The 17,536-nt window shown below is 35.5% G+C and overlaps 1 protein-coding gene across 5 annotated transcripts in view; it reads left to right on the plus strand.

Annotated features, from left to right (window-relative positions):
• The first annotated feature begins 605 nt into the window (after positions 1 to 605).
• Positions 606 to 17,536, plus strand: part of PPFIA2 (PTPRF interacting protein alpha 2) — a 552,369-nt gene continuing 535,438 nt past the window's right edge. For all 5 annotated transcript variants that reach the window (XM_003405226.3, XM_003405230.3, XM_064283784.1 and 2 more), the window contains exon 1: positions 606 to 1,812. In XM_003405226.3, coding sequence (XP_003405274.2) covers positions 1,564 to 1,812 — 249 coding nt within the window. In that variant the 5' untranslated portion in view covers positions 606 to 1,563. The remainder of the gene's footprint in view (positions 1,813 to 17,536) is intronic.

Raw genomic sequence — 17,536 nt, forward strand, 5'->3', positions numbered from 1 at the left:
ATGTGGTATGTTTAAGTACATTTTGTGTGTCTACTCTGTTTTGTATTTTAAAGTGAGTAAGAAATTAAACAAACCAAGTTCATGCTTTCAAGTAGCTTGATGTTTTGAATGATGATTAGTAATTCAAAGCATTATTTTGAATTATTATAAAATTCATTCCCTCCTCTCATTTTTTTTTTAATCTAGGCTGTCAGCCACAAAATACTTTCCTTTCATCTTTTTTAAAAGTTTCTCCAAGTTTTCAGTGGGCCCTGATCAAATCATTCCCACATAATTGAATTTCTCCACTCAATAACCCGATTTATATGAAGAATCACATAAAAAATAATTAACTATTGAGCTGTTAAATCTTGACATTTTATTTGAAAATATCACCAGAAATATTTTCCCGAAGGACAGGAATATGTAGGTAGAAAAATGAATTGACCTTGAAATATAAAGCCAGAGAATGCTCCAGGATCAACAGCCAAACCAGCCTTTCTCCACATCAGCCTTCTGCAAAGCCAAACCCTCTAATTAATAGCTCTTTTTTCAGTACAACAATGGAAATTGAGATGGGGTTGACTTTAAAAAAAAAAAAAAAACATAAGGTAGAGGCTAAAAAAGAAAACAAGATAATTTCTGATTTATATCTGTTGTCTATTTTAAATGAAATTAATGAGTTTAAAAAAAAGATTCCAAACTGTTCATTCATTTCATGACTGAGAGCTTGTGGTTAGCAGCTGAGATGTGAAGTTACTACATTAGCTAATATAATTTATGGCATCTGTTTTGTGGAATATGTGAAGGAGTGTTAGCTTGTATTGTTTGGGTGGAAACCAGACAATGCAGCTAACCAGAAACAAAGGAATATTAAGTGTAATTAGTAGTATAATAATCTAAACAAATTTATGTACTTTAGTCTCTGTTTTATAAAATTTATGTCTAATTCAGTCAGTATTACATAGCTACTCTGTGTATATACTGTAGGAATTCAAGAAGAGAACATATAAAAGTGAAAAAGATGGAAGTTTTCTTGTCCAGAAGATTTAAACAAGGTGGTGTGAAATATAAGAAAACAAAAGTTGGTTATCATATAAAATAAATACTCAATCACTTGTGGATTTTCTAAATGAAGGAGCCATCATTAATTCATTCAATTACTAATATCATTTAAAAATTATTTACTTGCTACCCATTAAGTACCAGACACTGTGCCTGTTGTTAATAATACAATAACAAATAAGGATAAGAGTGTTATTAGCTATAAGGATTGTAACTTGGATAAATGATGAATTAATAATGTAGTGACATTTTTATATAAATTGAATTAGGTAGCATAAATTATAAAAAAAAAAAACCTGTAGAAAATGAAATCAAGCTGTGTTTTGTAGGTAGGGGATACATAGATTGTCATGAGGAAGAGAAAGCACATAGGTTGGAAGTCAGAACATTTAGCTTGTTAGAGTTGGGGTAGCAGGTAGGGGGAAAAGAGACAAGGAGGCTGATGAGCTTGAGGACCAGGTGGCATTATAAGAAATGATTTATTTCCTAAAACTTTCCTCTTTTTACCTTCTTTAAGCAATGATGTGTGAAGTGATGCCCACGATTAACGAGGACACCCCAATGAGCCAAAGGGGGTCCCAAAGCAGTGGCTCGGACTCAGACTCTCATTTTGAGCAGCTGATGGTGAATATGCTAGATGAAAGGGATCGTCTTCTAGACACCCTTCGGGAGACCCAGGAAAGCCTCTCGCTTGCCCAGCAAAGACTTCAGGATGTCATCTATGACAGAGATTCGCTCCAGAGACAGCTCAATTCAGCCCTGCCCCAGGTATGCTTCCTGACAGCATTTTTCTTTTCTGTTGTAATTGAATGTATGGTAAGATTTAAATAAGCTTCAACTCATCTTTATTCTCATAATTACTTTTACCCTTAACAAATATGGTATACTTGTTTGTTTTGGTGAGAAAAATTTGAGAATAGGTAATTATTTCACATGAAACTTGGCCTTAAATAAAATTGTTGTGGCACTTTGGGGATGGAGGGTGTGAAATATGAGCTACTGTCTGGTCTTTTTCTTGGAAATTGTATTTGTGTGTTTTGATAGGGCTGCAAAATCACCTGTTAGTCAGCTTTTTATAACCGGAAAGTGGGAATTAGTAGTTATCTCTTTTTTTACTTTTAAAAAAACAATTATGACATTTAGAAATACATATTTTCCATTTTCAGTTGTGTGGTCTGTCTTTGAAAATGATACTACTTTGGGAGTCCATTGTATAATTATTTTTTATTTCTCTTTTAAAAATGCCTAAAAACTGCTTTAAAAGGCTTGGAGTTATTGATATATTACCTTCTTCCCTCAAAATGTGTGAGCCAATTTCTTTTTATTTTTGGAATATTTTAGAAATGGGAGAAAACCTAAAAGGTTAATCTCACAACCTGTATATTTTTCAATCTTTCAAGCATCTTATTTTATTTAAAATAGAGTCAATTTACTTACTTAAGAATAGCATAATTGCATTCATTTTAGGCATGAGAAAAAAACATGAGTATGAAAGAGGTATTTTATAATCACCCTAATAAACTGTAGTTTTCTTTCAAATACAAGTTTGACCTTCTACTTCAGGCAATATGGCAAATGTTGAAGAATTGACCTGTTACCATATAGTTGTATCTGTAGCAGATATCTTTTCATAAATATTGAAAACTATGATCAAAGTTGGTAAAATGTTAAACTCAGCTGTCAACTGTTAACTCACAGTATGATGTCGAGATGTTTATGACTCTCTGAATGGAAAGGACCATCTAGAACCCTCTGCCATATCACCGATAGGTAATTTTATAACCCGAAATGGATAACTACTGTCCCAATCCTTTTCATTTTTAGTCAGTTTGTCTTGTGTAGAGATGAAATAATGTTTCCAGTAATTCTCACCTGTTGATTTACTGGTTTGTTTAATCACAATGAATATGTTGTCTTTCAAGGATTTGAAGGCAGCTGCCATATCTTTATCAAGAACCATCTTTTTCAAGCTAGGCATTTCAGTCTCTTCAATTGTTATTCATGAAGTGATTGCTAAAACTATTACTCTCACTCACTTTCTTCTAAGATTATTTGAGTTGGTTAATAATATTGTTAAAGTGGGGCTCCAGAACCAATCACACTATTCCACATCCAAGCATTGAATGGAATGATCATTGCTTTTTCTTGATAGAGTATTCTATTAAAGAAGCCTAGGATTGTATTATATACTTTCAATATGTACTCGGACAGCAGTCAACTGAAGTTTCTAATTGAGTTGCATAATTGCTACAGTATGTTTCCAATTTCTCCTACACTTAGAATCCAAGAATCAACTTCCAACTCTTCTTGGAAATTGACTCTTGGATCTTAAGCATAGGTCTCTGAATGTATGCCTCCTACGTTTGTCTTTCATTATTTTATCCAAGCCTGATATCATCAGTTTGGATCCTAACCCTATAAAAATATTCCAAGAATAATTTGCATTTTGTGTTTTTCTGTAACTGTAAAAAAAAGTGACTATTTTGTAAAGATGTTATAAAGTATTAGAATAAGATGCTTTGGAGAAAAAAAGGAGAAAATTGGAAAATGTTTTCATACATAATTATATTGTACAGATAAATTTCTTCTTAAAGGTACAAGAATTAAAACATTTTAATGCTAGCAGTTCAACTGTATTGAGTATCTAGATTAGAATGCCATCTAAAATTTTAAGTTTTGATTTTTAATTACACTGGTACACAATTTCTTATCCCAATCGCTTGGGGTCAGTTGTGTTTTGGAATTCAGAACTTTCTGTATTTTCTGTGTGTATATAATATACATAATGGAACATTCCTCCAGAAGGATTCTGGGAAATACCGCGTAATTAAACACATTCCTATTTCTGAAGATAATTTTATAAATATTTCTACTGCCTGGAAAAAAGAAAGACTATAGATAGTTTCAGGTTATTCCAGGCCTGGTTTTGCTGTCAATCAAGTTTGCTACACCCTTTCAAATAAGCTATCCGTTATCAGAATGTATGGGTTTTCAAATCATGGACTAGGAATTATGAGCCTGTGCATTTAAATGAATATAGCTTCAATCTGTTCTACAAATACTGGTTTGCATTTTACTATTTTAAATATCTGAGTATCCCTAGCAATCCACAGGTCCTAAGAGACAATGATTATCCTGCCATTCTTAATAGCAAGGGTTTAATAATCTAATCTGTACCTTTAGAGATATATGTTTTCTGCATATATCAGTACTTTCAAATCTATCTGAATATTTGTAATCAACCTACCTGCATTGTATAGTGGCATTTATTTGATATTTATCTGGAAGGAGGAGATTATGGCCATAAACCTGAGTTTTGAGGTAGAAATAAAGCATGTGAAATGGAAAATTAGTACAATAAAATAAAAAATGAAAATTACTGTAGCAAACAGGGTATAGATTGAAAGCAGTAGCAAACTTTATGACATATCATGTTTTAAATTGCCTATATAATACTTTTGGAGCCCTGGTGGTACAATAATTAAGAGCTCAGCTACTAATCAAGATGTCTGCAATTCAAATTCACCAGTGTTCCTTGGAAACCCTATGGGGCAGGCAGTTCCACTCTGTCCTGTATGGTTGCCATGAGTCGGAATTGACTCTATGGCAATGGGTTTTGGGTCTGGTTTAATGCAATACCCAGTTTTATGTTCTACAGAACCTCAGATTCAGAATGCCCCAAACTCAATCGTCATCCACCTCCCATTCCCACCCAAGGCTGTTCTAACTCCTTACCCAGAGCCCTGAGGGCCCTTATAGATGACACTTTCTCCCTCATCTCTGACTTCAGTCATCATAGGACCACACAGTTTTTTCCCCTTAAATAATCCTCAATATCTCTCTATTCTCTTCCATTTCTCTAGCACCCATCCTTTAAATTTTTCTTTGCTTCACCTGGTAACATTATATGTTAGGATAATCCTCTACTATTTATAGTTCCAACAAACACCATGCTATTCCAGTCTTTTTTTCTTTCATGCATATTCATCTCTCTGCCTATTATGTTCTGCCCCAGTGTCTTTCTTGGCTAACTTCTTATCGTTGTCAAGATTTTATCTTCTCCAGGAAGCTTTTTCTGAACGCCAATGCATTTCCTTTGTGTTCCTTACCCTTATCATTTACCATATTGTATTTAAATTATCTGTTTATGTGCCTGTTTCCCAACCAAGAGTATAAGCTCCTTGAGGATAGGGGTATATCTTCTAAGACCCTCTGCACCAGCAGAATACCAGACCCACAGTGTGAAATTTTTACATAACTAATGTATGCATTTTGAAGTAGAAAGAGCAATAAACTTGAAATATGAAGATCTGGTTTGCAGAGACATAGTAGGGGGAGTAAGAGAGGGCATTTGCCCCAGTGCGAGTTCAAGGGGGTACCAGACAAGGCTGGGTGGTGAATCATCCCCCTTCCTGTTTGACAAAGCCAACCAGTGTGGGGCTGTGTGTGTGTGTACAAACTTAGAGATTGTCCCTGGTTGATAGTTACCCTTGCTACAACCCTGCTGGTTAGTATTGTGACTCTATCCTACATTACCAGCTTGAGTCAGAACTTTAGATGTCCATGCTACGAAAGGGTTTAATGCTACAACCTCACAAGGTAATTTGTGAGGATCAGAGGAAACCATATAAATAAAAACTAATTTACAAAATATTAAATATAGAAATGTTTGCTTTGTTTTATCGAGAATGCTAAAAGATAAACTAATTTCTATGTATGTATATTAATAAGCATTAGAGCAATTTACTGTGGATATTGGTAAAATAAAGTCTTTGAAAACAGGGCAAATGCCTATCAATTTTAAATATGATTATAAAGAATGTTTAGAGTTCAGGGAGTGGGCTTTCTATTGCCAAAGTCTTTATATATAAAAGTTTAAAATTTCTTTTCGGCTCCTTATATGGTATATATTGAGGATCTGCTGTGTCTTATTAAATGATTAGATATGCTTGGAAAGGGAATAGGAAGAAAATGGGAACTTTTTTTTGCTCCCAGAAAGCCTAGGGAATAAACATGCTTGGAAAAAATACGTAAAGGGGCCCAAGTTAACATAGTGCCAAAAGATTATAGGAGAACTGAAAGTATTTGAGCTATAAGATTAATATGAGATTGATTATAGACACTTTTATGAAGAAACTGATGCTACAGAGATATTTTTAAGAAAAGGTTGAAAAGGACTCAAGAGTATTCTGTGTGGGGCAGTAGAGTTGTGCAGATAGGATCCTGCTCAAGGACAAGTGAGTGACTGAAATTAAGTCTATGTTCTACTTTCCATGCTAGGCTAAAACCCAAAAACAAACAAACCCACTTCCATTGAGACCCTATAGGACAGAGTAGAACTCCCCCATGTGGTTTCCAAGGAGCACCTGGTGGATTTGAATTGCTGGCCTTTTGGTTGGCAGATGTAGCTCTTAACCACTATGCCACCAGAGTTTCCACACTAGGCTAAGGGTCCCTAATTTTCACAAAGGAGCCATATAAACTAGCAATAGCCCTAGCTAAGGAAAAAAAAAAAAAAAAGACTGGACTGAAATTAAATAAGAAGAATAACTTACAGATTCCTCTAATGTGAGGTTGGAGGGTAGGAATGAAATTTTGTATAGTGGTAGTGGAGGAGTGTGTCCTATTCATATGTGTGTTGAAAGCTGAGGACTGGAATTTGTATACAAGACAATCAGAATTTTGATTGAACTGATGAAGTAAGATGATCACTAAGGAATATTATTCTTCTGTTTTGATTTGGGATAGATTAGAAAATAGACAAGCATCAGCTACCTATTTCTAAAATCACACTGTATAACAAACAACACAAAACTTCAGTGTTGTACAAAATGTGGGTTTGTGAGACTCAGCTGATCTGGGCTTTTATACGCTGATCTTGTTTGGGCTTACTTATGCCACTGGTCAGCTGAAGGTTAGCTCAGTCAGCTGCATGCCAGCTGGATATTGTCAGATCTATGATGGCCTTGAATGGGGCAACTGGAACCACGTGTCTAATCTGGCAATAGGTTAAACCTGGCAGGTTCTAGTGGTCATGGCAGAGGAACAAGAGCAAAGTGGAAAACAGCAAGTGATTTTTATGTTTCTGCTTTGTTGCTAATATCCCTTGGCCAACCCCTGAGGTATTAAGAATATTACTGTCCTTTTTTTTTTTTTTAACGCAAAGCAATACGAAGTTACATGACAAAGAGTGTAGACACAGGGAGTAGTGAAGAACTGAGGTTATCAGTGCAATTAATCTACCCCAGATGTAACCTAGAAGAGTCATGTTGATCATCATTATGTTAGGAAGAACTAATTGTGATAATAGTTCTGGTGAGGTATGAGAATTTGAAATTGGAATGTGAACCATGAAACTGGGAAAAACAATAGGGATGTAAAGAATATTGAGTTGAAAGAATACACAGGGCCTGCTAATAAACTGAATGGTCAGCCTTTGAACTTGAATCAGGTTTGAATTTGAATTGAGGCTCTGCTGCTTATTAGCTGAGGGACCATTGATTGGTAAGGTACTTGACTTCTCTGAAACTCTATTTTCTTAATTGGAAGGAGAGGATGATATCTACCCCCAGGAGTGTCTGGAAGGAGTCGCTAGCAAAGGTATATGTTTGTGCTTCAGAAACACTGAGCACTACAAAAGTGTAAGGTGGTGTGGTACGTTTCTTAATTTGGGTTGTGATGTAGTACACCTTGATGAGAAATTAAAAGAGGATGCTTGTGGAAAAGAGGAATAAGTTTATCTTTTGACACTTTGAAATGCAAAATATTTAATTAAAACTACGGAGGGCTAGGGATTCTGCTGGGAAGTCACTGTTTTCTGTGGAGGCAGACTACCTGAGCACCTGTTTGGCTTGCTACTTACTACTCTGTAACCTTCATCAAAGTGCTTAAATTCTCTAAGCCTCAGATGAAAAATTCAAATAACTATAGAACCTACCTCCTAGGGTCATTATGAGTAGTAAATGAGTTGGAACATGTTAAATGATGAATACAATGCCTCATAGATAGTACATGCTCAATAAATCTTAAATGTATCTATTGTTGCTATCATTACTATGCATATTATCATCATTATCCTTAGCCAACCTTAACTGCATAATTTTGCTGGGTAATTATGAACACTACCACACACTGAGAGCACTAAAGGTCCTTACTCTCCTCAGTCTTTATCAAGCTTTGGTAGTCCTTGAATATATATATGTATTAATCCCTAATTATACTCTCCTAAATGTTCTTCCAAATTCCCCACTTCCTCCATGGGCAGTCTCACATATCTCTTGATTACATCAAACACCATCTCTTCCTATTTTACTGAGAAGATTATAACATCTGCTGAGTGCCCTTTTTTTTTCAGTGAATCTAACTTTGCCACCCCACTAAGTGTTTTATTTCTTTCTACTGTCAAAGAGAAAGATGCCACATTTTTTGTTACCTCCTATTGTAATCATCTAATTTTCTTAATTGTTTTTCTTTTTTTCCCCTGGCCAAGTGAAATAATCTGTACCTCCAGCCTTTTTGTGTCATTACCTCTTTTTTTTTTTTTTTTTTGTAACCCTTACAATTAAGTTTTTTGATTACCATTCTCCTAAAAATACACACATGCATGTTGCCAGTGGATACATATTTTGCAAATCTAGTGAGCCTCTTTTGTTCTTCATGCCTCCTGATGGCAGTGCTATCAATTCTTTCAACTTGGAATTCCCGTGCTCTTACTTTTCCGTAAGCATTCGTTTTCTAAGATACTAGACATTTGTACTTCAATCATTCGTTTCCCATACATGCCCTCCGCACTTATCAACACCCCTACCCATCTTTACTTACATCCTCCAATCTTAAGCATTGTCCTTCATGTTTAGAACAAATACTTCCCACTAAGGCCTTGATCTCTCCTTCTTATCACCTCCAAAATTATTGTTTTCTTTGCCTCTAACATCTTCAATTACTCTCACTGAACTGCCTTTTTTTTTTTTTTTTATAACAGTCTAATCTATTTTTTACAAGTAAAATGATGACTGTGTTTTTTTCTCCTTCCCAGGCCTAAACTCAGGAGGGGTCAGAAATAGTTGTTCTGAGTAGAGATTTTCGGAATAAAGACCACTATGTCCCCCTCCTCAGATGCAGACTTCAGAATCTGAAGCAGGTCTGACTTGAGTGCAGGGGTCGGGGAGGCTTTAGGTTAGATTGGTGCTTTGTTGTTGTTAGGTACAGTCAAATTGTTTCCCACTTATAATGACCCTATGACAACAGAATGAAACACTGCCTGCTTCTGGGCCATCCTCACATTCCTTTCTATGTTTAAGCCCATTATTGCAACCACTGTGTCAATCCATCTCGTTGAGGGTCACCTTCTTTTTTGCTGACCCTCTATTTTACCAAGCATGATGTCCTTCTCCAGGGACTGATCCTACCTTATAATTTTTCCAAAGTAAGCACGATGAAGTCTCACCATCCTTGCTTCTAATGAGCATTCTGGCTGTACCTCTTCCAAGACAGATTTGTTCATTCTTCTGGCCGTCTCTGGGATATTATATATTCTTTAACAACATTATAATTCAAAGGCATCAATTCTTCTTTGTCTTCCTTAATCACTGCCCAGCTTTCTCATGGTATGAGGTGATTGAAAATACCATGGTTTGGGTCAGGCATGCCTTAGTCTTCAAAGTAACGTCTTTGCTTTTGAACACTTTAAAGAGGTATTTTGGAGCAGATTTGCCTAATGCAATACGTCTTTTGATTTCTTGACTGCTGCTTTCATGGGTGTTAATTGTCCATCCAAGTAAAATGAAGTCCTTGGCAACTTCAGTCTTTTCTCTGTTTATCATGGTGTTGCTTATTGGTCCAAATGTGAGGATTTTTATTTTCTTTATGCTAAGGTATAATCCATATTGAAGGCTATACAGTCTTTGACCTTCATCAGTAAGGGCTTCAAGTCCTCTCCAGTGTCAGTGAGCAAGGTTGTGTCACCTGCATGTCATAGGTTGTTAATGAGTGTTCTACTGATGCCATATTCTTCATATAGTCCAGCTTCTTGCATTATTTGCTCAGCATGCAGATTGAATAAGTATGGTAAAAAGATACAACCTTGAGCACACCTTTCTTGATTTTAAACCATGTAGTATTCCCTTGTTCTGTTCGAACGACTGCCTCTTGGTCTATGTAGAGGTTTCTCATGAGCACAATTAAGTGTTGTGGAATTCCCAGTTTGTTGTCTGTCAATTTGTCATACTGTGGTGGCTTGCATGATGCTGTGATACTGGAAGCTATACCACCAGTATTTCAAGTACCAGCAGGGTCACCGTTGGTGGACAGGTTTCATCAGAGCTTCCAGAGTAAGACAGACTAGGAAGAAGGACCTGGTAGTCTCCTTCTGAAAAAAATTAGCTTTTCTTTATTCACATAGAAAAGAGGAAATTCTAGTTTCCGCTAATCTATTGTATACTTTTACTAATTTTAAATGATTATAAAGGAAAAGCATCTTAGCTTAATTAACCATAACCATTTAATAAGCAATTGGTATTTATTCATTCAAAAAGTATTTTAAGGCCTACTCTGTGTCAGGCTCTATGATTATTACATAGTGTTGCTGATATCTATGCTTTATTTTATCTTCTGACAATGGTCAATTATGGTTTCTAGGAATATATTGTGGCAATAAGAAGGCACTGCCTATAATCCACTGAATAGCAAATTTATTTGTAAATTCCTTGAAACTGTTGTTTTTAGCTAATTCATTGCCTCTTATCTTCTAATCTTATGAGCTGTCTGTGTTCTTAGAAAAGGGCAACTCCTTCCCTCCTGTTCCAAATTCCATCCCTTCTTGCTATTTCAGGACAAAACTTTTTCCTTCTTTCTCCTACATCATTCGTGTTTCCATACCTAATGGATTATAACCAACAGCATTAAAATATGCTATGTATTTCATCCTTCTTAAAAAAAAAAAAAAAAAAAAACTCAATAAAACACTCCCGTCCCACCAACCTAACACCCTATTTATCTGTTCGTAAAAGTAAACTTTTTTTTTTTTAAGTTTTCTAAAACTTTGCCTACACTTGTTCTAATTTCTCTCCCTATTTTTTCTTGAATCCAGTCCGATCAGGCATTTATCCCATCACCGTCATTCAAACTCCTTTTGTGAACATTATCAATAACCTCCACATTGCTAACTTCAGTGGATAATTCTACTTTGGGAAAAGAGAGAGTTTAGATGTATGGTTGTGGAATTCTTCTTTTAAAACATGACCATCACACCCTAGTTAATTATATCACACATCTTTGCATTTCAATTAGTTTATGGAATAGTAGCTTTCTGTTAGCTTATGCTATATGACCCACGGTAGGCATTTAATATTTGCTGTCTGGCTACTTGGTAATCATAAAGATTATGTTATTTAATTTAAGTGAAGATTTGTAGGCCAAACATACATCAGGCTAGAATTTTAAATTACACTTTAAATTCCAACCAATTTTCGTTGGGGCTCAAATGATTTTTTTTTTTTAGAACAAAGGTCTACTAACTTCCTATTAGGAAACCCTGGTGGTGTAGAGGTTAAGTGCTACAGCTGCTAGCCAAAGGGTTGGCAGTTTGAATCCACCAGGTGCTCCTTGGAAACTCTATGGGGCAGTTCTACTCTGTCCTATAGGGTCACTACGAGTTGGAATCGACTTGACGGCGCTGGGTTTGGTTTGGTTTTGGTTTAGCTTCCTATTCCCACCAAGCTCCCTGCCCTCAGTCCTTTGGTGTTGCAAACTATTATCAAACCTGGCTGCTAACTGAAAGTTGATGCTTTGGAAAAAGACCTGGTGATCTACTGAAAAATCAGCCATTGAAAACCCTATGGAGCACAGTTCTACTTTGACACACAAGAGGTCTCCGTGAATTCGGATCAACTCTGTGGTGACTAGTTTCTTGTTAGTTCCCCCAGATGTGACAGAATTCATTGTGAGATACTAAACAATTGATAATTTCTCTCTTGTAATTTAAATTAGGAAGAATTACACCTAATAATGAGATTTTAAAATCTTTTTTGCATTCCAAGAAGTGAAATCCTTGACCCTGAAACTTGACACAGATGCTGTGAGGGAACAAGGTAAATCTTTCTGATCTTGGGTCCTGATCTCTGGCAGTGGTCAAGAGGCTTCAGACTGACTTCCAAGCAGGTGTAAGAATTAACAGTTATGCCTAATGTATTTTCCAGAAGATTTCTGCTTTGAAGAGTTCCTGTGCTAATTTTGTAAACCTGTGTTAATTTTGATGTTAACTACAGATATTGTTAAGGAATAGATGTGATTAAAATTTGACACTACATTGTTTTATAGTAAACTAATTTTTCTGGATTATGCTTACTTATGATTTATGATTATGTCAGTTTTCTTTATGCCTATTTTTAATCTGCTTTAATTAAGATATATGATATTTTGGTTCAATTTTTTTATCTATTCATGTGAGAATTTATGAGATTAATTTATGTGTATTGGTGACTTAAGGTAGATCTTTAATTGACCAAGTTTAAAAAAAAATCAACAATCAATTTGAAGAATTTTCATGATAAAGGTCTTATGTGGTAATATATTTCTTCGTTAAATAGACAGGTCAGTTCCAAATAATAGCACAATTATTTTATCTTTGTTAATTTTGTATATTGCAAACACTGTTTAATGATTATCTGATCCGTCCTGCCAACAGACTATGGTTCTATAAACTATATTCAATCTTAAGGAATTATCCATGACAGGTGCTGTTATATGAATTAGAGAAAATTTACCTATTAGCATAAATTTCTCAATCAACACTTATGGAAGCAGTGGTCAATAAGTAAAATGATGTGTTGCATTAGGCAAATTTACTGCAAAAGACCTCTTTAAAGTGTTGAAAAGCAAAGATGTCACTTTTAGGACTAAGATGCACCTGACCCAAGCCATAGTGCTTTCACTTGCCTCATATTCATGTGAAAGCTGGACAATGAATGAGGAAGACTGAAGAAGAAATGATGCCTTTGAATTAAGATGTTGGAGAAGAGTATTGAATATATCATGGACTTTCAGAAGAATGAACAAATCTGTCTTGGAAGAAGTACAGCCAGAATGCTCCTTAGAAACAAGGATGACAAAGCTTTATGTCAATACTTTGAACCTGTCATCAGGCAGGATCAGTCCCTGGAGAAGGACATCATGCTTGGTAAAGTAGAGGGTCAGCAAAAAAGAGGAAGACCCTTGATGAGGTGGATTGACACAGTGGCTGCAACAGTGGGGCTCAAGCATAACAACAATTGTGAGGATTGTGCAGGACTGTGTAGTGTTTCATTTTGTTGTGCATAGGGTCGCTGTGAGTCGGAATTGATTTGATGGCACCTAAAAAAATTTTTTTTTTCAACAACAGAAGAAAATATTTGGCTCCTGCAGTCACTTTTTTTAATTGCCTTGTTAAGTAAATTTATCATTTACTAAAAATATAACTTCATTTTGGATTTCTAAGTCTAAAGTCTTATGGAAGTGTAATAAGCTTTAATGTCTCCTGCTATGATTATGGATTTTCTATTTCTCCTTGCAATGCAATTAATTTTTGCTTCGTATATTTTGAGGCTAGTATCATTGGAGCCCTGGTGACACAGTGATTAAGTGTTTGGCTGCTAACCAAAAGGTCAGCTGCTCCTTGGAAACCCTATGGGACAGTTCTATTCTGTCCAATAGAGTTGCTATAAGTAGGAATCAGCTTGATGGCAACGAGATTTTATCATTGTTATATCTTCTTGGCAAAATGAACATTTTATCATGAAGTGTGGTTGACTTTTATTCTTAGGAAGTTTTTCTTAAGTTCTATTTTATTTGATTTTAATAGCATTATAGCAGATTTTTTTGTTACTGTTTGCACTGTACACTTGTTTTCTTCCATTTAGTTTTAACACATCTGTAAAAAAAAAAAAAAAAGAAAAATGCTGAGGAGTTGATTGTGACTTGTGGCAACTCCATGTGTGTTGGAGTAGAACTGTGCTTCATAACATTTTCAATGACTGATTTTTTGAAAGTAGAATGCCAAGGCTTTCTTCTGAGGTGCCTCTGGGTGGACTTGAATCTCCAGCCTTTTGCTTAACAGCTGAGCACTGAAGCATTTGTAGCACTTAGGGACATGGCTGTATCCTTATATTTTGGATGTATTTCCTGCAAATACTGAATAGTTTCTGGATTTTATTTTTATGCAGTCTGACAATCTTTCTCTTTTAATTATTTGGTCTCTTTATATGCACTATAATTACCTGTATGTCCATGTTTAATATGTCTTACTAAAGACTTTCTATTTGTTCTGTCTCTTCCATGTTCTTTTTATTAAGCTTTCATGTCTTCTTTTGAATTAATTGATTTTTTTTTATTACTCTGTTTTCCCCTCTGCTACTCTGGAAGATTTATACTCTTTTGCTATCCTTTTAATAGTCTCCCTAGAAACTGCAATGTGTATCTTCAACATACCAAAGTCTAATATTACCAAGTATTCTCATCTCGGCTAATGCGAGGTGCTCAGAACACTTTGAAATTTTCATTTACTTCTTCTCCTTATATTCCCATGTGTATAATGTGAGAATAAAAAGATATATATTTTTATCTCCAAAAAGATATTATTATTTCAGTTTTCTACTGCTAATGTTCTTTTAGATTTATTCACACATGTATCATTTTTGTTACTAATCTGTCTTTTTGGATCTCAAACCTTCCATCTGGTATCATTTTTCTATTACTTGAAGAACAAACTTCACTGTTTCTTTTAGTAAATTCACTTTTGTTCCTGAAGGATGTTTACAATGGATATAGAATTTTAGGATAGCAGTTGTTCTCTTTAAGCACTGTTAACGCCATTTTATTCTGACTTTATTGTTGCTGTTGAGAAGTAAGTTGTCAGTTTGTTGTTTCTTTGAGGATAAACTGCGCTTTCTGTTTTTGGCTGATTTGACGAAAATTTAAAGACATTTTTCGTATAATGTGATTAGAATGTATTTCTTTTTATTTTTCCTATTTAGGATTCATAGGAATTATTGATAACATGGCTTGATAACTTTTATTAGTTTTAGAAAATATTTTCTCCTTTTTTAAAAAATATACTCTCTTGTCAAATTTTCTACATCCTCTAATTCTAGGATTCCACTTCCCATATGCTAGTTCTTTTTTTTTTCACTTTATCTTATGCCTCTTACTCTTTCTTCTGTATTTCTCTCCTTTTGTCTCTCTATGATATGATTCATTTGAAATAGCTTTTTTGGGCCTATCTTTTGGTTCACTCATTTTCTCTGCTTTATCTAATTTCCTGATCAACACATTTATTTGAGTTCTTTGTTGTGTTTATTGTCATTTTCAATTCTGCAATTTCCATTTTTTTTTTTAAGTTTCATTTTTTTTTTTTTTTGTTTCCTACACGAACTTAAAATCTTTATCTTCATCACCTTGAGCATTCTAAGCATAGTTCTTTCACATCACTCTTAGGATCTGTTTCAGTTGGGTACTGTTTTGTACTATTGTTCATTTTGATTGTCGTCTTATCTCACGTACATGATTATATTTGACTGTGAGTCGGTCATTTTATTTGAAAAATTGTTCATGGTAATCATTTTTAAGCCCAGACCAATATTATTTATTTTCCTCGAGACAAAACATTTATTTTATTTGGTCAGATGCCTAGGGAATAGCAACCCTAATTTACCTCAATCCAGTTAATCTGAGAGAAGAGCCATCAACAGGAATTCTTCTTCCTGGGGTGCAGCTATTCAGGGTCTCCAAATCAAATAAGAAGGATTGACCAGGGCCACTAAATCTGGTCAGGAGTTTCATTCCAATTCCTGTCCCTTAAGCCCCCTAAAGCTGTCAGATGTGCTAAGCTGGCCCCGATAAAACTAGGGATAAGAGCAGACATACATGCCTGGAACCTTGTTGTTATTGTTAGGTGTCGTTGAGTCAGTTCCGACTCATAGCAACCATATGTACAACAGAATGAAACACTGCCTGGCCCTGTACCATCCTCACAGTCATTGGTGTGCTTAAGCCCATTATTGCAGTCATTGTGTCAATCCATCTCATTGAGGGTCTTCCTCTTTTTCCCTAACCTTCTGCTTTACCAAGAATGATATCCTTCTCCAGGAACTGATCCCTCCTGATAACATGCCCAAAGTATGAGATGTAGTCTTGCCATTCTTGCTTTCAAGGAGCACTCTGGTTGTACTTCTTATAAGACAGATTTATTCGTTCTTTTGACAGACCATGGTATATGCTGTATTCTTTGCCATCACCACAATTCAAAGGTGTCAATTCTTCTGTCATTCATTGTCCAGTTTTCACATGCACGTGAGAAGACTGAAAACACCATGGCTTGGGTCAGGCACACCTTAGTCTTCAAGGTGACATCTTTGCTTTTCAGCACTTTAAAGAGGTCTTTTGCAACAGACTTGCCAAATCCAATCTGTCTTTTGATTTCTTGACTGCTGCTTCCATGGGTGTTGATTGTAGATCTGAGTAAAATGAAATCTGTGACAACATCAATCTTTTCTCTGTTTATCATGATGTTGCTTATTGGTCCATTCGTGTGGATTTTTGTTTTCTTTATGTTGAGGTGTAATCCATACTGAAGGCTGTGGTCTTTTATCTTCATCAGTAAGTGCTTCAAGTCCTCTTCACTTTCAGCAAGCAAGGTTGTGTCATCTGCATAACTCAGGTTGTTAATGAGCCTTCCTCCAATCCTGATGCCCTGTTGTTCTTTATATAGTCCAGCTTCTTGGATTATTTGCTCAGCACACAGGTTGAATAGGTATGATGAAAGGATATAACCCAGACACACACCTTTTCTGACTTTAAACCATGCAGTGTTCTCTTGGTCTGTTTGAACGACTGCATCTTGATCTGTGTACAGGTTGCTCATGAAAACATTTAAGTGTTCTGGAATTCCCATTCTTTGCAATGTTATCCCTAATTCGTTATGATCCACACAGTCAAATGCCTTTGCATATTCAATGAAACACAGGTAAACATCCTTCTGGTATTCTCTGCTTTCAGCCAGGATCCATCCGACATCAGCAATGATATCCTTCATTCCATGTCCTCTTCTGAATCCAGCTTGAATTTCTGGCAGTTCTCTATCGATATACTTACTGCTGTAGCTGCTTTTGAATGATCTTCAGCAAAATTTTACTTGCACGTGATATTAATTATATTGTTTGATAATTTCAGCATTCAGTTGGATCACCTTCTTGGGAATAGGAATAGGCATAAATATGGATCTCTTCTAGTTTGTTGGCCAGGTGGCTGTCTTCTAAATTTCTTAGCATAGATGAGTGAGCACTTGTAGCACTGCATCTATTTGCTGAAACATCTCAATTCGTATTCCATCAATTCCTGGAGCCTTGTTTTTCTCCAGTTCCTTCACTACAGCTTGGACATCTTTCTTCATCACCATTGGTTTCTGATCATATATTACCTCCTGAGATGGTTGAACGTGGACCAATTCTTTTTGGTATAGTGA

Source organism: Loxodonta africana, chromosome 4, assembly GCF_030014295.1.
Source record: "Loxodonta africana isolate mLoxAfr1 chromosome 4, mLoxAfr1.hap2, whole genome shotgun sequence".
Taxonomy (NCBI): domain Eukaryota; kingdom Metazoa; phylum Chordata; class Mammalia; order Proboscidea; family Elephantidae; genus Loxodonta; species Loxodonta africana.